We start from the raw sequence: 22,514 nt of genomic DNA on the forward strand, positions 1-22,514 counted from the left end.
TCTGCACCATCTCTTCCCACTCTGAGATGAAAGCTCCTGGCCTAAGCGTTGAAGGTTTGAATATTGACTTTCGTCAGGAGTAGCATGTTCTAAAGACTCCATCGCTATGGTAACTCCATTGCCAGTGCCCCTCTTACTTGACCAGGTGGAAGATGAGACGTTCTAGCGTGCAGTAAATGTGGCCCGGCAGCTGATCCAGGACACTGTAAACCGCTTGAATCTGCTCCTGTCTCCCCGGATGTTCTGATGGACAAAGGGAAAGAAAATTAAACAACATAGAAGTGGGAAGTGATACATTTTTCTGGGAATCTTGAGGAGAGGCAATGTGAATTAAACATTATAATCTTAGAGAGTGGAGGAACAGGGAGGCCTGGGGGTGTATGAACACAAAGCTTTGAAGTAGCACAAGTTAAGGCAACTGTTTAAAAAATCATTTGGGGTCCTGGGCTTTAATAAATAGAGGCAGAGAGTACAAAAGGCAGTCATCACGCTAAACCTTTATAAATGACTGGTGAGTATTGTGTTGAATTTTGTACACCACAGTTTAGAAATGACGTCAAGGCCTTGGAGAGGGTACAGTGGGGATTTAGGATGATGTCAGAGATGAGGGATTTCAGTTATGTGGGGAGACTGGAGAAGCTGGAATTGTTCTCCTTAGGGCAGAGAAAGTTAAAGGGAGATTTAATAGAGATGTTCAAAATTATAAGGGTGTTTTGATAGAGTAAATAAGGAGAAACTGTTTCCAGTGACAGGAGGGTCAGGAACCAGACGGACAGAGATTGAAGAGAATCTGTACAAGAGCCAGAGGGAGAGGAGGAGAATTTTTCTTTTTTTTTTAAAAAAACACTGAGTTGTTGTGAACTGGAGGTCGCTGCCTGAAAGGGCAGTGGAAGCAGAGTCAATAGGAACTTTCAAAACATAATAAATAAATACCTGAAGGGACAAACTTTGCAGGCGAGTGTGATGAATTTATCAGGTTTACTAGGATTGGTACAGGTGTGATGGGCCAGATGGCCTCCTCTTGTGCTATAATGCTTATGATTCATACCTCAAAACTGTGAACTCACCAATAGCACGCAGGAAGTCGCTGTACAGAGCAAAGGTCATTAGCGGGATTGGAAGTTCACGGAGCCACTGCTTAAGCACCCCGGTGATAGCATGAATGTGGTACTTCTCCAAACCCACCGACACAGGGTCTGAAACACAGAGGCACAAACAGTTCAAACACAAGCTCACAGTGTGCACGGGGTTAGATACAGAGCAAAACAGCCTTTACACTGTCCCTATCAAACACTCCCAGGACAGGTACAGCACGGGGTTAGATACAGAGTAAAGCTCCCTCTACACTGTCCCCATCAAACACTCCCAGGACAGGTACAGCACAGGGTTAGATACAGAGTTAAACACCCTTTACACTGTCCCCATCAAACACTCCCAGGACAGGTACAGCACGGGGTTAGATACAGAGTAAAACACCCTTTACACTGGCCCCATCAAACAGTCCCATGGCAGGTACAGCATGGGGTTAGATACAGAGTAAAGCTCCCTCTATACTGTCCCCATCAAACACTCCCAGGACAGGTACAGCACGGGGTTAGATACAGAATAAAGCTCCCTCTACACTGTCCCCTTCAAACACTCCCGGGACAGGTACAGCACGGGGTTAGATACAGAGTAAAGCTCCCTCTACACTGTCCCCATCAAACACTCCCAGGGCAAGTACAGCTCAGGTTAAATTTTCTTTTTCATTCCTGGGGTGTGGATGTTGCTGGCGAGGCCAGCATTTACTGCCCATCCCTAGTTGCCCTTGAGAAGGTGGTGGTGAGCTGTCTTCTTGAACCACTGCAGTCCATGTGGTGTAGGTACATCCACAGTGCTGTTAGGGAGGGAGTTCCAGGATTTTGACCCAGCGACAGTGAAGGAACAGCGATATATTTCCAAGTCAGTTTGGTAAGTAACTTGGAGGGGAACTTCCAGATGATGGTGTTCCCATATATATGCTGCCCTTGTCCTTCTAGATAGTAGAGGTCATGGGTTTGGAAGGTGCTGTCAAAGGAGCCTTGGTGAGTTGCTGCAGTGCATCTTGTAGATGGTACACACTGCTGCTACTGTGCATCAGTGGTGGAGGGAATGAATGTTTGTGGATGTGGTGCCAATCAAGCGGGCTGCTTTGTCCTGGACGGTGTCAAGCTTCTTGAATGCTATGGGAGCTGCACTCACCCAGGCAAGTGGGGTGTGTGCCGTCACACTCCTGACTTGTGCCTTATTGATGGTGGACAGGCTTTGGGGAGTCAGGTGGTGAGTTACTCGTTGCAGGAGTCCTAGCCTCCGACCTGCTTTTGTAGCCACAATTTTTATGTGGCTTTGAAGAAGAGTCATACAGTCAGGAAACATTAACTCCATTTCTGTCCCTCCACAGATGCTGTCAGACTTGCTGAGTTTTTCCAGCATTTTCTGCTTTATTATTTATATGGTTAGTCCAGTTCAGTTTCTGGTCAATGATTACCCCAAGAGTGTTGATAATGAGGGATTCAGTGATGTAAGTACCACTGAATGTCATGGGTAAATAGTCAAGATTCCCTCTTGTTGGAGATGGTCATTGCCTGGCACTTGAGGTGCATATGTTTTGCCACTTGTCAGCCCAAGCCTGACTGTTGTCCAGATCTTGCTGCATTTGGAAATGGACTGCTTAGTATCTTAAGTTGTCGCGAATGGTGCTGAACATTGTGCAGTCCTCAGCGAACATCCTACCTCTGACCCTGTGATGGAAGGAAGGTCATTGATGAAGCAGCTGGAGATAGCTGGGCCTAGGACACTACCCTGAGGAACGCCTGCAGTGATGTCCTGGAGCTGAGATTATTGACCTCCAACAACCACAACCCATCTTCCTTTGTGCTAGGTATGAAACTAACCAGTGGAGAGTTTTCCCGATTCCCATTGACTTCAGTTTTGCTAGGGCTCCTTGATGTCACACTCGGTCAAATGCTGCCTTGATGTTAAGGGCAGTCACTCTCACCTCTCCTTGGGAGTTCAGCTCTTTTGTGTTTGAACCAAGGCTGTAATGAGTTCAGGAGCTGAGTGGCCCTGGCAGAACCCAAACTAAGCATCAGAGAGCAGGTCATTGCTAAGCAAGTGCCGCTTGATAGCACTGTTGATGACCCCTTCCATCATTTTACTGATGATCGAGAGTAGACTGATGGGATAGTAATTGACCAGTTTGGATTTGTCCTGCTTTTTGTGTACAGGACATACCTGGGCAATTTTTCACATAGCCAGATAGATGCCAGTGTTGTCGCTGTATTGGAACAGCTTGGCTAGAGGCGCGGCAAGTTCTGGAGCACCAGACTTCAGTACTATTCTGCTGCTGCCCCACAGCACCTCATTGATGCTCAGATTTGAGTTGCTCAGTCTGTTTGAAATCTATCCCAATTTAGCACAATGATGGAGGGTATTCTCAATGTGAAGATGGGACTTTGCATCCAGATTGACTGTGCGGTGGCCACTCCTACCGATACTGTCATGGATAGATGCATCTGTGGCAGGCAGGTTGGTGAGGATGAGGTCAAATATGTTTTTCCCTCTTGGTGGTTCCCTCACCACCTGTCGCAGACTCAGTCTAGCAGCTATGTCCTTTAGGACTCGGCCAGTAGTGCTGGGCCTGAGCCACTCTTGGAGATGGATATTGAAGTCCCCCACCTAGAGTATATTCTGCGTCCTTGCCACTCTCAGTGCTTCCTTCAAGTGGTATTCAACATGGAGGAGCACTGATTCATCAGCTGAGGGGGGATGGTAGGTGGTAACCAGGGGGAGTTTTCCTTGCCCACAGTTTGCTCTGATGCTATGAGACTTCATGGGGTCCAGAGTCGATGCTGAGGACTCCCAGGGCAACTCCCTCCTGACTGTATACCACTGTGCCCCTATCTCTGGTGATGGTGTTTTTATTTATTCATTCATGGGATGTGGATTTCACTGGCTGGGCCAGCATTTATTGCCCATCCCTAATTGGACTTGAGAAGGTGGTGATGAGCTGCCTTCTTGATCCACTGCAGTCCATGTGGTGTAGGTACACCCACAGTGCTGTTAGGGAGGGAGTTCCAGGATTTGACGCAGCAACTATGAAAGAACGGCGATATATTTCCAAGTCAGGATGGTGAGTGGCTTGGAGGGGGACTTGCAGGTGGTGGTGTTCCCATCTATCTGCTGCTCTTGTCCTTCTAGATGGTAGTGATCATGGGTTTGGAAGGTGCTGTCTAAGGAGCCTTGGTGAATTCCTGCAGTGCATCTTGTAGATGGTACACACTGCTGCTACTGTGTGTCGGTAGTGGGGGAGTGAATATTTGTGGATGGGGTGCCAATCAAGCGGGCTTCTTTGTCCTGGATGATGTCAAACTTCTTGACAGTTGTTGGAGTTGCACTCATCCAGGCAAGAGGAGGGTATTCCATCACACTCCTGACTCGTACCTTTTAGATGGTGGACAGACTTTGGAAGTAAGGAGATGAGTTACTCGCTGCAGGATTCTCAGCACCTGACCTGCTCTCATAGCCACAGTATTTATATGGCTAGTCCAGTTCATTTTCTGGTCAATGGTAACCCCCAGGATGCTGATAGTGGGGGATTAGCCAATGGTAATGCCATTGAACATTAAGGTGCGATGTTTAGATTCTCTCTTGCTGGAGATGGTCATTGCCTGACACTTGTGTGGCACGAATGTTACTTGCCACTTATCAGCCCAAGCCTGGATATTGTTCAGGTTTTGCTGCATTTGGACATGGACTGCTTCAGTATCTGAGGAGTTGCAAATGGTGCTGAACATTGTGCAATCATCAGCAAACATCCCCAATTCTGACCTTATGATGGAAGGAAGGTCATTGATGAAGCAGCTGAAGATGGCTGGGCTGAGGACACTACCCTGAGGAACTCCTGCAGTGATGTCCTGGAGCTATGACTGACCTTCAACTACCACAACCATCTTCCTTTGTGCTAGGTATGACTCCAACCAGTGGAGAGTTTTCCCCCTAATTCCAATCGACTCCAGTTTTGCTAGGGCTCCTGATGCCACACTCAGTCAAATGCTGCCTTGATATCAAGCTCAGTCACTCTAAGGTATGATTTTAAGAGTCTGTTGCTTGTCTAGTCTGTGGGACAGCTCTCCCAATTTTGGCACAAGCCCCCAGGTTAGTAAGGGGTACGTTGCACGGTCGACATGGCTTTGAATGCCATTGTCATTTCTGGGGCCTAGGTTGATGCCAGGTGGTCTATCCCGTTTCATTCCCTTTAGACTTCATAGCAGTTTGGTACAACTGAGTCGCTTGCCAGGCCATTTCAGAGGGCAGTTAAGAGTCAACCACTTTGCTGTGGGTCTGGAGTCACATAGAGGCCAGACCAGGTAAGGACGGCAGATTTCTTTCCCTTAAAGGACATTAGTGAACCAGATGGGTTTTTAGGACAATCGACAATAGTTCACTGTCACCATTAGATTCGCTTTTAATTCCAGATTTATTAATTGAATGTAAATTCCACCAGCTGCCATCATGGGATTTGAACCTGTGTCCCCAGAGCATTAGCCTGAGCCTCTGATTTACTCGTCTAGTGACATTACCACTACGCCACTGCCTCCCCCCGACACAGCTCCCTCCACACTGGGGATCTGGAGATGTATTTGGTTGGTTCTCGGTCATAACAGTTTCCTTACTGGGTATAATGCTTGTGATGCTCACTCTGCATCGCCAAGACACATGGATACACAAAGTAGCACAAGTACAATCACCTACCCTCTTCCAACCTCTGCCGTAACTCCTTCATCTTGTTTGCTGCACCAGATTTCCGGTAAATTCCCTCCGTGTATAGTCCGTTCATTTCCACGTATTCCACCAGCACCTCCATCACCATGGGCACCGTCTGGTTCTCGTCCGTCAGCGCACAGACCCGTACCCCGAAATGCCGTGACGTTCCCTCGGAGTCACTCTGACAATAGTGAAGATGACAGTGAGTTTGACCAGTGCAGCCACAGCTGCAACAGTGCCAAATAACCCTGGTGTGGTCCTGACATCCTGACTGTCGGCTAGCAGTTACGGTGCCCTATTCTTGCGATGCAGTAACAGCATTCCTACCACCATTGGAGCCATGATCAATTCAGCAAGTGCAGACAGTCTCTGCACCACACCAGCTGGCCCATTTACCCAATTTAAATATCTCACCTTTTTGTTGCAGCTTGATTGGCAGGGATACTGGATCTTCATTAGGCACTTCTTGTGACATGTCATTTTGCAGGCTAGGAACAGAAAGGAAACAGACAGTTTAGCTTTTTTGATCACGAATAGTGACCAGACAAAAAGTAGCAAGTCCCAAAGAACTCTTCCCATGCAATGGCAGCTCTGTTGGGAATGAAACAAACTTTCAATCAACTCATTCCAATCTTCCTCACAACAGAAATATTATTCTAAGCGAATATTGGCACTACTGCATCATCTAATGAGGTGGCAGGAATTGTTTTAATTTGTCCAAATGACTCCAAATGGAGTGTTTAAACTCATGACCAGAACTACAGCAAAATCTCCCAATAAAAGCAGGATTATTTCACTAGCAAAATGCAGTGAGTGGAGGATAGTTACACAATGCAAAACATTCCCAGTCACTTACAGCAGTGCAGGCTCCAGGTGTGAAAGACAGGGGAATCACCCAATCAGCTCCATTCTGGTCAGGAATAGTGGTATCCCCATATGCAATCAATACTTTGCTCATGCCTAGCAATGTCCGACATGTGTTGTGGATAAATGATAAACCCCTCCCCTGCTCAGCACAGGCTGAACTGGAGAGCTGACTCCTCAGTGCCAGGATTAACTGAAGAGTTAACATCTAGGCCAAAGCCCTTATTCATTGGGTACTTACTGCAACAGAGCAAGACCTTCTCCATGGGCCAGATGTAGGAGGAACACTGCTCACAAGACTGACGGATGTTCACCTGGTAGCTACGGAACATATGGCCAAAGTGCTCTTCCTTCTGAAAAGTTCAAATTTAATCAAATCACAAACCATCAATAAACAAAGGAGCATCCCCCAAGAGCAACCAATAGCAGTCTCGGGAGTGGTTCATACAAGCCCCAACAAACAGACGCAGTCATACACCTATATCAGATGACCATCTCATTCCATTTATTGGACTTTGCTGTGAGTAAATTGGGCTTTGGGATTAGTATCCTGATGAACTTTGTTCTACTCCTCAGAGTATGAGGGGCTCTCCCGTTGCTGATGCCTCTAAATTAAATTTGTATAAATACCCATCTCAGACAACATGCTACTGCTGAGCCAAGACTGATGAGATAGATCTTATGATAGAAACCAGTCTTGAAGGGGAACAGAAAGTGGACTTTGTGATCCAATACTTACAATTTGGTTCCGTTTCCTCCTCTTCTTCCGGGCTTTTGTTGGCTGTTAAAGGGAAAGAGGCAAAGACAGTAGGTCAAACAGTACAAGATGGCTAGTGCTCTCCCTCTCCTGAGGGAAGAACGAGAACGCTAGAAACATTAGGAACAGAAGGAGGTCATTCAAGCCCATGAGCCTGTTTCACCATTTAATGAGATCCATGCTTCAAATCCACTGATCTACCTTTGTCCCATATCCCTGCTGTCCTTAGCCAAAAAGATCGTAGTGCCTTAGTTTCAAAAACTCATTTAACCCTGGCATCCACAGCCTTTTTGGGAGAGGGATTCCAGATTTCCACTCCCTTTTTTGTGAAGGAGTGCTTCTTGACATCACTTCGGAACAGTGGTTATACCCTGTTGTTCTGGACTTCCTTCAGAGGAAATAGTTTTCTCACCGCCTACCCTGTTGAATCCCTTTATATTTAAAACATGCCAATTGGATCACCTCTCAGTCTCCTAAAATCAAGGGAGCCCATCACAAATGGAGAGGAGGAGCAGTGGGGGATGGGCTCCTACACTCAAACACATCCACGGCTGTGTCATGTCACCACCACCACACCCAACATAGACCGAAACATAGAACATTATGGCACAGGAGGTGGCCATTTGGCCCATCACACCTGTGCTGGCTCTGAAAGAACTATACAGTTAGTCCCACTCCCCTGCTTTTTCCTGCAAATTTTCCCTTCAAGAATTTATCCAACCTGTTTTGAAAGTTATTATCCAATCTGTTTCCACCCATCTTTCAGGCAGCACGTTCAAGATGACAACAACTTGCCATGTAACAAAAAATCCTCACCCCCACCCTCACCTCTGATTCTTTAACTAATTATCTGAAATTTGTGTCCTTCTGGTTACCTACCCCCCTGCCACTGGAAACAGTTTCTCCTCATTTACTTTATCAAAACCCTTTGTGATTTTGAACCCTCGATTAAATCTCCCCCTAACCTTCTCTGCCCCAAGACGAACAATCCCAGTTTCTCTACAAATAACCTCATTCCTGGTGCCATTCCAGAAAATTCCCTCTGTATCCACTCCAAGTCCTTGACACCCTTTCTAAAGTGTGCTGCCCAGAATTACCTTAAGCGTCTCCATCTCCTCCTTCTTGGAATAACCTCGGGCAAACTCATCCAGCAAGGACTGGAAGAGGTTGAGAACGAACTGGACCTCAGTCTTCTGCCTCTCACCAACTAATCTGGTCAGGAGAAGCTGATAATTCCGCATTAGGTCCTTGTAGCTCACATGCGTTTGTCCATTCTACAGAGTTAGTAAAACAAAGCAGGGGGTGAAAGAAGGAAAGGGAAGCTGTGAGCAGGTTGAATTCATTGCTACAGAACTCACCAGTCCAACAGACCAAAAGGTCCCAGGTTCAGTCCCTGGCCTGTACTGATCTGAACATCGAACACCCAACTCGAGAGCATGTGTGTTAGGCTCAGCCAACAGGATGAAAGGAACAGTCTCAGCTGTGATAACCGTCAATATTCACTATCTAGGTTCAGAAATTAGGCAAGTGAAGGCAGTGAGGGGCTGGATGACCTGCAAGTGCGTATGAAATTTGTAGCCCAGTGAGAGTCAGTGTGCGTGGGACCCCTACCCCAGTGAGGGTCAGTGTGCGTGGGTCCTGTACCCCAGTGAAGTCAGTGTGCGTAGGTCCTGTAACCCAGTGAGAGTCAGTGTGCGTGGGTCCCGTACCCCAGTGAGGGTCAGTGTGCGTGGGTCCCGTACCCCAGTGAGGGTCAGTGTGCGTGGGTCCCATACCCCAGTGAGAGTCAGTGTGCGTGGGTCCCGTACCCCAGTGAGAGTCAGTGTGCGTGGGACCTGTACCCCAGTGAGAGTCAGTGTGCGTGGGACCTGTACCCCAGTGAGGGTCAGTGTGCGTGGGACCTGTACCCCAGTGAGGGTCAGTGTGTGTGGACCCGTACCCCAGTGAGAATCAGTGTGCATGGGTCCTGTACCCCAGTGAGAATCTGTGTGTATGGAACCTGTACCCCAGTGAGAGTATGTGTGTGTGGAAGCCATACCACATGTTCACCCACAGCTGCAGTGATGACATAGCCCCCTTAAAGAGGTCAGCAGATTATACTCACGTGGACAGGGTACATGCTTTTGAGGGTCAGTCGGAATTTCTCAGTCACCCTGATGAATAAAGTCTCTATTTTTGATTCCTGGAAAGTTTGGGAACTGAGGTCATTCACCTGGAAATGAAATAATGCAGGGAAATCATCAATCACTGATAAAATCAGAGAGAGGACAGACGGGCAGAGACAGAGGGAGAGCAGGCATGGAGAGATGGGGGGGAGAGAGAGAGTAAGAGAGCGTGTGGGAAGAAAGTGGAATTAAACATGCTAGGAGAGAAGGAAGTGATAGGGGGATAGAGAGAATGAGAAATTGTTGAAAGGATGAGTGACTACAAACTAAAGACTGAACAAGCTACAGTGAGAGATGAAGAGGTAGTCAAACGATAGGATTGGGAGGAGGGTCAAGCTGCTATTGGTTGGTCATCAACAATCCACGGCTCACCTTGTTCAGGAGAAACTCATCCAGATTTTTCAGTTCGTTGGCGTTGGTGATTTTACGGCCCAAGTGAGCGCCCCACTGCTCAGACACGGTGGTAGCGTTACTGATTTTAATACTGCGGCTTCGTTTCACTTTTGTTGTGTGTTCTTTGGCCGGGTCTAGGTATGGGTAGTGAGCGGAATGAGCCATGGGGAAAGTGGCAGATTTCCCCAACTCCACTTCTGCAAAGAGAAAAGCGGCTATTTAACCAGCAACATTTCAGCCCCAGGAACACACCAGGGAAGAAATGCTTCCCCGTCAGCAACTGCTTAGGACTTGGCTAATGAGCTACTGGGGTGAATGAGAATCACCACAGGCACAGCCAAAGTAACCATCGTACCCACCACCCCAAACCAGCACCTCAAGGATCTGGGTGCACTGCTAGGAGGAAACTCCAAGTTTCCAAGTTCCCCACACCAGGTCACTGCTGTGTTTGGGGAAATATTGCCCACGTGAATTTCACTTCCTGTTCTGGAGCAGATTCAGGGGACAGACTCAGGAGTCATAGGATGGTCAGAAGGAGATCTGCTGAGGGGGTGGGAGATTTTAAGAGCACAGATAGAGGGAGGGGGAAAAGAGAAGGATCTTTAGTAAGGGATCTGTGGTGGGTGTGGGGAGGGGCCTCCATGACAGAATAATCAGACATGGACACTGGATGGAGTGAGGCTAACGTGAAGGAGCCTTTAATAAGTTTGTTTACTAAATGCTTGTGATACTTGGCTTTGCAAAACAGTGCAGTGAATTCAAAACAAGGAGATAATGTTAAACTTTCACAAATCACATTTTAGAAAGGATGTCAGGCTCTTGGAGAGAGAACAGAAAAGATTTATTAGAATGGTACCAGGAATGAGGGACTTCAGTTAATGTGGAGAGACGGAGAAGCTGGGATTCTTCTCCTTAGAGCAGAGAAGGTTAAGAAGAAGATTTAATAGAGGCGTTCAAATTTAGGAGGAGTTTTGATGAAGTAAATAAGGAGAAACGGTTTCCTTTAGGAAATACATCGCTAACCAGAAGTTATAGGAATATGGGAAAAGGAGGTGATTTCGCTCCTCGAGACAGTTCTGCCATTCAGTGAGATCATGGCTGATACATATGAACATACGAATTAGGAGTAGGCCATTCAGCCCATCAAGCCTGCGCTGCCATTTGATAAGATCATGGCTGATCTGACTGTGGCCTCAAATCCACTTTCCTGTCCACCCCCTATACTCTTCGACTTCCTTGTCAATCAAGAAACTATCTCAGCCTTAAAAATCCACAATGACGCAGCTTCCACTGCTCTCTGGGGAAGGGAATTCTACAGACTAACGAACCTTTGAGGGAAAAAAAATTCCCTCATCTCTGTATTAAGGGGGAGACCTCTTACTTTTAAACTGTGTCCTAGTTCTCATCTCTTCCCCAAGGGAAAACCTCCTTTCAGCATCCACCCTGTCAAATCCCCTCAAGATCTTATATGTCTCAATAAGATCAGCTCTCAATCTTCTAAACTCCAATGGATACAGGCCCAGCCTGTCCAACCTTTCCTCATAAGATAAACTCCCATCCCACATATCAGTTGAGTGAACCTCACTGAACTGCTATTAATGCCAATGTATTCTTTCTTAAATAAGGAGAACAAAACAGTACACAGTACTCCAGATGTGGTCTCATCAATGCCCTTTACGATTGTAGCAAAACATTCCTACTTTTATATTTCATTCTCCTTGCAATAAACAGCATTCCATTTGCCATCCTAATCACTTGCTGTACCTGCATTCTAACTTTTCTTCCTGATTCATGTACCAGGACACCCAGGTCCTGCTGTACCACAGTTTTGCAATCTTTCTCCATTTAAATAATATGCTGCTTTTCTATTTTTCCTGCCAAAGTGAACAACCTCACATTTTCTCATATTATACTCCATCTGACATTATTTTGCCCACTCATTTAACCTATCTAAATCCCTTTCTAGACTCAATGTCTTCATCACATTTTCCTATCCACCTTTATGTCATCAGCAAATTTAGCGACCATACATTTGGTCCCTTCATCCAAGTCATTGATATAAATTGTAAATAATTGAGGCCCCAGCACTGATCCATGTGGCACTCCACTCACTACATCTTGCCAAACTGAAAATGACCCATTTTTCCCTACTCTCTGCTTCCTGTTAATTAGCCAATTCTCTTATCCATGGAGTATGTTACCCCAAACCATGAACTCTTATTTTACACAGTAAGCTTTGACATGGCACCTAATAAATACCTTCTGGAAATCCAAGTGCAACACATCTACAGGTTCCCCTTTATCCATGTTACTTGTTACTTCCTCTAAGAGCTCAAATAAATTAGTCAACCATAATTTCCCTTTCACAAAACCATGTTGACATTGCCTTATTGCACTGAGATTTTCTAAGCGCTCTGCTATAACTTCATAATAATAGATTCTAGCATTTTGCCTATGACAGATGTTAAGCTAACTGGCTTGTAGTTTACTGCTTTCTGTCTCCTTCCTTTCTTGAATAGAGGAGTTACATTCACTATTTTCCAATCTGGTGGGGTGTTTCCAGAATCTAGGGAATTTTAGAAAATTAAAACCATGAATCTACTGCTGCTTTTTTTAAGGCCCTAGGATGAAGTCCATCAGGTCCTGGTGGCTTGTTAGCATTTAGTTCTAATAGTTTTCCCTGGCAATTGTAATTGTTTTAAGTTCCTCCCTGCCTTTCACCTCCTGAGATATGATTTGTATCTCCTACAGTGAAGTGAGATGCAAAATAACTGTCCAATGTATCAGAATTTCCTTATTTCACATCATTAATTCCCCAGACCCACTCTCCACAGAACCCATGATTGAGTTATTCTTTTTATTGTTAAAATATTTGTAGAAACTCTATAGAAATTTGTAGAAAGGCTATGGGCCAAGTGCTGGTAAATGGGATTAGGTAGGTAGGTCAGGTGTTTCTTACGTGTCAGTGCAGACTCGATGGGCCAAAGGGCCTCTTCTGCACTGTGAGATTCTGTGATTCTTACTACCTGTTTTTATATTTCTAGCTTGTTTTCTCTCATACTCTAATTTCTCCCTCCTTATTACCTTTTTAGTCGTTGTTTGCTGATTTTTAAGTTCTCTCCAATCTTCTGTCTTGCCAATAATCTTCACAGAATTGTGCACTTTTTCTTTCAATTTGATGCTACCTTCCACTTCCTTATTTAGCCACAGATAGTGCGTTCTTCTCCTAGGGTCTTTCTTTCTCACTGGAATGTATCTTTGTGGAACATTATGGAATATCTCCCTAAATTCTGCCACTACATTTCTATAGGCCTATCCCTTAACCTAATTTCCCAGTTCACTTTAGCCAGCTGTGTCTTCAAACCCTTGTAATACCCTTTATTTAAGTTTAAAACACTAGGCTTAGACTCACTTCTCCTCAAACTGAGAGCAAAGTTCAATCATGTCATGATCACTGCTACCTAAAGGCACCTTTACTATGAGGTAATTAATTAATCCCATCTCATTGCATACTACCAGGTCTAATATAACCTGCTTTCTGGTTGGCACTATGTGCTGCTCTAAGAAATTGTCCTGAAAACACTATGAACTCATCTTCCAGGCTATTCTTTGCCAATCTGATTTATCCAATCTCTACGTAGATTAAAGTCACCCATGATAATTGCAATGCCTTTCTTACAAGCCCCCATTATTTCTTCCTGTATACCCCATCATGCAGCATCATTATTATTAGGGGGTCTTATAAACTGCTCCCACAATTGACTTCTTCACTCTTTAACCAAACTAATTTTACATCTTCTGAAGGGGTTCTAAAGAAGAGTCATATTGGACTTGAAATGTTAACTTTGTTTGTCTCTCCACAGATGCTGCCAGATCTGCTAAGTTTTTCCATTACTTTGTTTTATTTCAGATCTCCAGCATTTGCAGTATTTTGCTTTTTTGATTCTATATCTTTATCTTTAGAGCTAAGGTTGTCTCTCACTACTGTACTAATATCTTCCTTAATTAACAGAGCTACCCCACCACCTTTTTCTAACTTCCTGACCTTCTGAAGAGTCAAGTATCCTTGAATATTCAGGTCCCAGTCTTGGTCACCTTGTAGCCACATCTCTGTAATGACCATCAGGTCAAACATATTTATTTCTATTTGAGCTGACAATTCATCCATTGAGTTATGAATGCTACAGGCAGCCAGATACAGAGCCTTCAGTTCTGTCTTTTTACTATTTTTTCAAACTCTGGCCTCATCGGCTTTCACACATTTTGATTGCCATTACCCTTATTTCTACCTTGCTCCCTGGCCTTGTCATTTCCTTTTACTACATCTGTTCTCATGTGATCCCTTGCCCCCAATATTTAGCTCAAGGCCCTCTCTACCCCCCTAGTTATATTACTCACCAGAACACTGGTCCCAGAACGGTTCAGGTGAAGACCGTCCCAATGGCATAGCTCCAACTTTCCCCAGTACTGGTGCCAGTGCCTCATGAATCAAAACCCAGTTCTCCCACACCAATCTTTGAGACATGCATTTAATGCGCTAATCTTATTTATCCTACATCAATTGGCTCATGGCTCAGGTAATAAACCAGAGATTATTACTTTTAAGGTTCTGCTTTTCAATTTAGCACCTAGCTGCTCAGACTCTGACCTGTGACCTAACTCCACAGACCCACCTGTACCTCTTAATACCTTTGGCTAACAAAAATCTATCAATTTCAGATTTGAAATTAATTGATCCAGCATCAATCAGCATTTGTGGAAGAGAATTTCAAACTTCTCCCACCCTTTGTGTGTCGAAGTATTTCCTTATCTCACTCCTGAAAGGTCTGACTCTCATTTTCAGACTCTGCCCCCTAATCCAAGGCTCCCCAACCAGCCAAAATAGTTTTGCTTTATCCACTTTATCTGCTCCCCTTATATCTAGGAAACCTTAATCAAATCACTCCTTATCCTTCTAAATTCCAGAGAATACAACCCTCTAATTTAACCCTTGGAGTCCAGGTATCATTCTGGTAAGTTTATGCCCCACACCCTCCAAGACCAATATATCTTTCCCAAGGTGTGGTGCCCCGAAATGCTCCCATTAACTCCAGGTGTGGTCTACTCCGTTTAGCTGAAGCACAACTTCTTCCCCCCTTGTATTCTTGACCTCTAGATAGAAAGACCAGCATTCCATTTGCCTTTTTGATTATTTTCTGTACCAGTTCATGACATTTTAATGATCTATGTACCTGGACCCCTCAGTCTCTTTAGGCCTCCGTTTCTAGCTTTTCACCATTTAGAAAGTCCCATGTTCTGTCCATTGAACATCTATTCATTGAATGGATATTAAAATCCATTTGCCACAATTTTGCTATTTGCTTAATCGATCAACATCTCTTTTGTAATTTTACGCTTATAATACTGCCCATCTTTGCGTCATTAGCAAACTTTATCAAGCCCATATAAATAATATCCATAAACATTACTTTAGTCACCGCTTCAAAAAGTTCAATCAGGTTTGTTAGGTGTGACCCATCCTTTACAAATCAACGCTGGCTTTCTCTGACCAGCTGAAAACATTCAAAGTGTTCACTCACTATATCCTTAATTATAGACTCTAGTAATTTCCCAGCAACAGGCTAACTGGTCTATAATTTACTGCTTTCCATTTTCTTTGACAACATCATCATCGTCAGCTGTCAGGAGGTCACATTGCTCCTGATTACCCTCTTTTTCCTAATATACATTGTTCTTCATTCCTTTCCCATTCCTCAGGAGCTCTGCTATTATTTTACAGTTTTTACTCTCTGCTTTTACTTTTATCTTTGCTACAGATTTAATGTGATTGCTGAAGGACCTAGGAAGGAAATGAAGACAAATCTCTTCACACAGAGGAAGTGGGGAAACTCACTGTCTCCGAAGCTCTTCAGTGGGTCGTGAGCCAGGTTTGGAGACATCTCATCCGGCGTCTGTGACAGCTCCTTCGAAGACTTTTTCTCAGCTTGTCTCTTCCCGAGAAATCTCCGTAATGGACCACGGTACAAAGATCTGTACACGGACATAGAAGACAGAGAGTGAACATCCATAAACGTGAGAAGACATCCAGCAAAAGCCATGACAGCTCAGAGCAAGTGTTAGGGCAAATATTGTGTTAGAGTCTCACCAAATAAGAATTGTCACTGCTCAATTCACACTCACTTAAACCCCAGCGCCTCGTTCTCCCCTTCCCCATCCCACCATTGGCCTCTCTCCTCACTGTCCCACACCCTCCATTCCTACCAATAGTTCCTGGTCAAGAGCTCTGGGAAATTCTTGCCCGCCCAGACACATATGGTGGCTACGTTTGATCAAAACTCAATCTTGGCCCGAGCTGCCACCTCCCCATCTACAAACCTTCCAACATCCTGCCAACATCTCAACACTTATTCACTCCAACAGTGGGATCTCACCACCCTGTGTGAATGGAAAATTCCACCCTGCCTCCCTCAACCCAGTCCAAATCCTCCCAGTCCAACAACTTGACCCATTACAATTCCTGTTCACCTCAGCAAAGGAGAGGTTGGCTCTCTCTCTCGAGCTGAGTGCACCTCGAACTAGTACATGGCATGAGAGGAGCCTGTCTCCAAAAGGTGCTGCATTCCCCCTCTCTCCATTCCCAGCAGGCATTTTATTCAGTGCCACCTCATCAACCCTTCACCGCAACCCAAAGGTGTTGAGTCTTTTGGCAATACACTTCCAGAGGACTGCACTGCCACCTCACAATCTCACGATACCCATAATCACTTCCTAGCCTGGATCAGTGGTCAAGGATCAGGGAAGGAATCCTGACTGATGTAACACATCCTGTTTCACCCAGGGACTTGGGAGTAAATTGCGACACCCCAGGACAGATTAGGGATCCGACCCTGGGCTCTCCTAGAGTGAGTGTCTGACGTACTTGGGAGATTCAAGTGTCTGTGTGGGATCCAGTTCCTGCGATGTCTTCTTCTGCACTGTTGGCTTTGTTGGTGTTCTGTCACCATCTTGCAGTCCATTCGTTGGAGTCTAAAGAGAGGGAGGGAGGAGAACAAAAAGAGACAGAGAGAGAGGCAAAGGACAGGAGAAGAGAATGAAGACAATGAGAGAGTGAAAGAAGAGAGAGCACTTGTTAGAAATCATGTCCAAGTAAAACTCTAGTAAGGGTTAAAAATTCTGATTTAAATGAAACAAAAACTAAATAAATTGTTTCCCAGTTAGTGAGGGGGAGGATGCTGCTGTGGCACTCCATAGAAAGCAGCAATCTCAGAGCCTCAAAGCCGAGGCCAGGATAATCTTACATGGGGCTTTCTTTTCACCAGAGTCTCCCCTCCAGGGGCAGCTGTACAGGCTGCTGGTCACCCCCAGGCAGAGCTACTCTCAGTCGTCCCTCTCAGTGTGTCCCTTGACCCCTCATTGCCTTCTCTCTCATTTTTTTTTAAACCTCAACCTGCTTTGCAGGTTCCCGATTATCTTATACCTGCCCACAAGGAACCTCATTTGGTACTAACCCAACATTAGTAGAAGCGGAGATAACTGGCTGTCCGTCTGCAAGAAGAAGGTTAAAAAGGATGATCAGTGTCTTGTCTGGGATCAGAAACACTGACGATGGCGCATTGAATGTGGAGAAGATTCAGTGAGCAGTCAAAGTTCAAGATGGGGGGGGTTAAAGCTGAGGTGATCTTGTCAGGGATTACTATCCTTGGGGATCCTCAACAATGACCACTTCCTCAGGGCCCTGCCTATGACTGCTTTGCCAAGCTGGGGTGCATTCGTAAAGGAGGAAAATGGCTGAGGGGCTGAGTCATTCAAGACTCCCCTGAATCAAATCGACCCAGTATCTCCAGGTGATTAGACCCAGACTGTGTTCTCCAAAGCCCAGCTGTGACACTTGAAATTGAGGAGTTTGGCAAAATTGATGAAATTACTTCACAAACTGACCACCATCGCCCAAGAGGCCACATTCCTTAAGTGAGCCCAGAGCATTGGCAGAGAATGTCATATCCTGTCTGACGCTGTCACATCCTGCCTGATACTGTCCTCAAACTTGGAGCTTCCAGCAGAAGCCAGCACACAGTGACCAGGAGTGGGAATCTGGCTGATTTCCCTCCTTCCTTATTCCAGAGGCACTGAGGCCAAGACCAGTGCAAACTGGGGTTTTGGTGGGGTGGGGGGTTATAGAATGATACTGCACAGATGGAAAATACTTGGCCAGTCGTGCCTCTTTTGCTATCTAATGAGTTCTAATCTGCCAGCTCTTTCCCTTCAAGTATTTATCCAACTCCCTTCGAAAGTTCCTATTGAATCTGCTTCCATCACCCTTTCAGGCAGCGCCTTCCAGATCACAACAACTCGCTGTGTAAAGAACTGTTTCCGAATGTCACCTCTGGTTCTTTTGCCAATCATCTTAAATCTTGTGTCCCTCTGGTCACCGACCCTCCTCCCACTAGAAACAGTCTCTCCTTAATGAATCTATCAAAACTCTTCATGATTTTGAACATCTCTTCATCTCCTCTTAGCCTGCTCTGCTATGAGGAGAACAATCACAGCTTCTGCAGTCTCTCCATGTGATTCCTCCCCAACAATGCTCCAGCTGGAGTTAAAGCAAGATGATCAGGAGCAGGAATCCTGGCTGATAAGGATAGGGACGGGGCGGGGTGTTGGGGGATGGTGGGGGAACAGGGTTCCTGTATAACAGGACCACCACATTGGCTACGCACCCACCAAGACAGTGGCACAGGCCTCTGATGAAACCACATTCTGATGATGTTGGGATCTTTCCTGAAATGGCACCAATCTCAGTGAGAATTTTCACAAAGAGTAAATAGTTGAGGCAACCCACAAGACAGGCTCCAAACTCTCTCTAAACACACGCCAGATCTGACACCAGCCAAAGGATATGAGAGAGCCCCACAACTGGGAGCTATTCAAGCATAATCAGAGGAATGAGCTAAATTAGAAGGGAAAGAAATTCTTTTAAGGAAAGATCATCTGCAGTAAAACTATCAAAACTCACAACAGAATGAACAGCGCCAAGACTGAGTGAGATGTACAGCTCTCCCACCTGCCCCTACTATTCCTCGCCTGCAAGTACCCAAAACCCCCCAACCCACCCACCCACCACCACCACCAAAACTATATGGTCCATCCATTGGGAAGCCAGTTCCCACATTAGTGGGTCCATACTAGCAGCACACAGAGGAACCAGCCCCCACCCTACTTCAGAGATTGAGATGGGTTGGGTTAAAATCAGTAAATGCCCTACAGGGATGGGGAGGAGAGTCTGCAGGGAGTTCCAGCAGAGTTCCCAAAAGTGACCAGAGGCTCCTTTGGGCAGGTAATTAGCTTCTGTAAGGAATAATGTGGAAAAGTCTTTGTTTTACTTATGTGTGTGTGGGGCAATGGAGTAAATACAAAACAGTTGAGAGAGAGGAAAGCACACTTGGTCCATTGGCCCCAATGTTCAGAGCCTGGGTTTTACTATTGATCCCCTATTCCTGAAACTCCCAATCCTATCCAGTGGGAAAAGCAAACAGAGATTGCATGATCCTGGTGAGGGACTAATGCCAGTCCTGGTGTATATTGATGCAGTGTGTGAGTGTACACAGTGAGAGTGTGCACCTTGACCCTGTGTTTGTGTGATTGTACATGAGAACACAAGAATGTACACTGGTGTTGGGCAGCATACATGTGTTCGCACATATCCAGCTCACAACCACTGAGCCAAAGTGTGTACACACTCACTGACCAACAAGACCCCTAAAAAGGCAAAGACTGTAGAATTACAAATTGGGAAGGAGCCAAAAACCAGAAGTTGTGGCCAAAATTCTGGGTCACTCTGTGACTGAGCTCTGGAGCTTCAGCCTAAGCTGTGCAGATTGATCCAATATTTCAGGACCACAACCCAGCATAGAACCTGTGAGATGCCAGATTTCCACTCACTCCATCAGTTTGTAACTAAATTGATCTTCTGCAGATGATCCATTTCTCTCTGTAATTTCTGCATCACAATCTCACCATTGACTTGACACACTCAAGCAGGAGAGGGAACCCTCACCTACCTCTTTCGATGGGGTTTCAGCTCCACCATTCGGAGAATAGGGCGAGTTCAGCAGCAAATGTTCCTCCTGAGGAGAGAACTCCTTGTTCCTGTTGTCAGGAAGAGAGAGAGAGGGAGGGAGGGGGTAGCCAAAAGACAGAGCCGGGGGAGGGATGCAAAAAGAGAGAGCGGAGCGGGGGGGCGGGGGGGGGGGGAAGAGAGAGAGGGGGAAAAGAGAGAGAAGGTGGGGGACAGAGAGGATAAGAGAAGAGGGGGGAAGAAAGAGAGAGGGGGAAAAAAAGGAGATTCATAAAATACTCCTTACATCAGCATACCTGGTTATACGTGACAGACACAGGACTGATATGAATCTAGCCTGAATCCTCGTTTCCTTTCCCTCCTCCACTGTTAGGGATGCTCACAACTTTCATTCATTAAAATGGGACCGGTTTTTTGGCTGTTGATCTAGTCCACTCACTTCACCATTAACAGTGGCTGCAAAATGGAGGGAAGCTAGGGATTTCTTCCCTCACTGTAAAATCACACCCACCCTCTCACCCAGGATTGTGATCATACAACTAACCCAAAGCCACAGAAAGCCTTGGGCTTGACCCCCGCCACCCCTACCTAGCTCAGAGTCAGTCCAACCCATTCCCTCACTACCCAGGCCCGACCCTCCCTCCCAGGCCTGAGGCACCTGGAGGCTGCATGTTTGATTCTTACTTTGTGTTAGCCAGTGGAGGATGATTTTGTTTCTTCTCTGTCACCGGGCTAGTGACCTCATGATGCCGCTTATCTTTCCACTTCTCCGCCTTACTTCTCAGTTTTGCTTGGTCATTATACCGGTGGATGGCTCCCTGTGCCACATCCTCACTATCCTGGCCTTCTCCAGGTATTTGACCACTGTTTACGTCGCCACCAGCAGCTTGCGCCTTCGTTGGCAGCACAGTCTCACCAGTGATCAACTGAAGACTTTTTGGCCTCTTCAGCCGAGGTGTTGTCGGCTTATTTTTGCTCTGCTCTCCTGCTGCCTTCTCCATTTCACTGTTATTGACCGAATCCCTGTCCACCTGCTTGTCCCATTCCACACTCGTCCTCTCTGGGCACGTGGCATTCTCTGCCTGCTCGTTTCCTAAAGGTCTTCGATTGTCCTGCTGCCCCTTGACCTCTCCCTTGGACTTAGTGCTGGCATTCTGCGCCATCTTTTCCACAATCTCGAGTGTGTTACCTGGCCAGTCAAGTGCAGGGGGCAGTGAGGGCTCAGTCTGAGGGGTCGGTGATGCCAGTTGTCTCTGGAATTTGTCGTGCTCTAAACCACGCATCCGCCGATTCTCTCGTTTCTCCCGATATGAGCTTGACCTCTCCGTGCCTTCTGGTGAGGGTTTCTGGGGTGAGGTGATGATATTTCCCTGGGGTGCCTGTGACTCTCCCAAGCTGACACTATCCATTGATGGTGGCACTTCTAGGGAGGACTCGATCCCTTTGACCACCTTAGCGTCCTGGTCAGTTACAGACTGGGATTGGACGGAATCTCGCTGCCTCTCCTTGGCCTGCATCTCACACTCTCTGTGTTCAGCTTCTTCCCGAGCTTTCCGCTGCTCCTCACGTATCAAACGGACTCTGCAGCCAAAAAAAACACCGGAAGAGGGTATTAAGATGGTGCAAAGGGTAAAGTAGGAACAAATGTACATTTCTATAGTGCCTTTCACAACCATGGGATATCCCAAAATACTTTTACAGTCTACAAAGTCCTTTTTGAAATGTAGTCACTGTTGTAATGTTGGAAACGTGGCAGCCAATTTGTGCAGAGCAAGATTGCACAAACAGTAATGTGATTATGTTCAGATAATCTGTTTTAGCGGCGTTGGTTGAGGAATAAAGATTGGTCCCAGGACGCCGAGGAGAACCTCACTGTTCTTCTTCAAATAGTGCCATGGGATCTTTCACATCTACCCAAGGACAGATGGAGCCTGTTTAAAACCTTTTCTGAAAGATAACACTCCAATAGTGCAGCACTCCCTCAGTACTGCACTAGAGTTCAGTCCCAAGAATTCCATCACACTCTTGACTTGTGCCTTGTAGATGGAGGACAGGATTTGGGGAGTCAGGAGGTGAGTTACTTGTCACAGGATTCCTAGCCTCTGACCTGCTCAGCCACAGTATTTATGTGGCTAGTTCTGTTCAGTTTCTGGTCAATGGTAACACCCAGGATGTTGATAATGGGGGAATTCAGTGATGGTAATGCCAGAGGACATGGTTAGATTCTCTCTTGTTGGAGATGGTCATTGCCTGGCACTACTGCAGCATGAATGTTACTTGCCACTTGTCAGCCCAAGCCTGGATATTGTCCAGGTCTTACTGCATTTGGACATGGACTGCTTGAGTACCTGAGGAGTCACAAATGGTGAACATTGTGCAGTCATCAGTGAACAGACCCGCTTCTGACCTTATGATGGAGGGAAGGTCATTGATGAAGCAGCTAAAGATGGTTGGGCCTAGGTCACTACCCTGAGGA

The 22,514-nt window shown here is 46.0% G+C and overlaps 1 protein-coding gene across 12 annotated transcripts in view; it reads right to left on the reverse strand.

Annotated features, from left to right (window-relative positions):
- Positions 1 to 22,514, reverse strand: part of LOC121286919 (unconventional myosin-IXb) — a 147,840-nt gene that overhangs the window by 20,341 nt on the left and 104,985 nt on the right. For all 12 annotated transcript variants that reach the window (XM_041204196.1, XM_041204202.1, XM_041204200.1 and 9 more), the window contains 13 exons: positions 20,723 to 21,619; positions 20,022 to 20,109; positions 16,883 to 16,989; positions 15,857 to 15,993; positions 9,943 to 10,160; positions 9,510 to 9,617; positions 8,503 to 8,679; positions 7,388 to 7,429; positions 6,890 to 7,001; positions 6,199 to 6,272; positions 5,773 to 5,965; positions 1,068 to 1,196; positions 138 to 243 (listed from right to left, as the gene is read on the reverse strand). In XM_041204196.1, coding sequence (XP_041060130.1) covers positions 138 to 243; positions 1,068 to 1,196; positions 5,773 to 5,965; positions 6,199 to 6,272; positions 6,890 to 7,001; positions 7,388 to 7,429; positions 8,503 to 8,679; positions 9,510 to 9,617; positions 9,943 to 10,160; positions 15,857 to 15,993; positions 16,883 to 16,989; positions 20,022 to 20,109; positions 20,723 to 21,619 — 2,388 coding nt within the window. The remainder of the gene's footprint in view (positions 1 to 137; positions 244 to 1,067; positions 1,197 to 5,772; positions 5,966 to 6,198; positions 6,273 to 6,889; positions 7,002 to 7,387; positions 7,430 to 8,502; positions 8,680 to 9,509; positions 9,618 to 9,942; positions 10,161 to 15,856; positions 15,994 to 16,882; positions 16,990 to 20,021; positions 20,110 to 20,722; positions 21,620 to 22,514) is intronic.

Source organism: Carcharodon carcharias, chromosome 14, assembly GCF_017639515.1.
Source record: "Carcharodon carcharias isolate sCarCar2 chromosome 14, sCarCar2.pri, whole genome shotgun sequence".
NCBI classification, from domain to species: Eukaryota; Metazoa; Chordata; class Chondrichthyes; order Lamniformes; family Lamnidae; genus Carcharodon; species Carcharodon carcharias.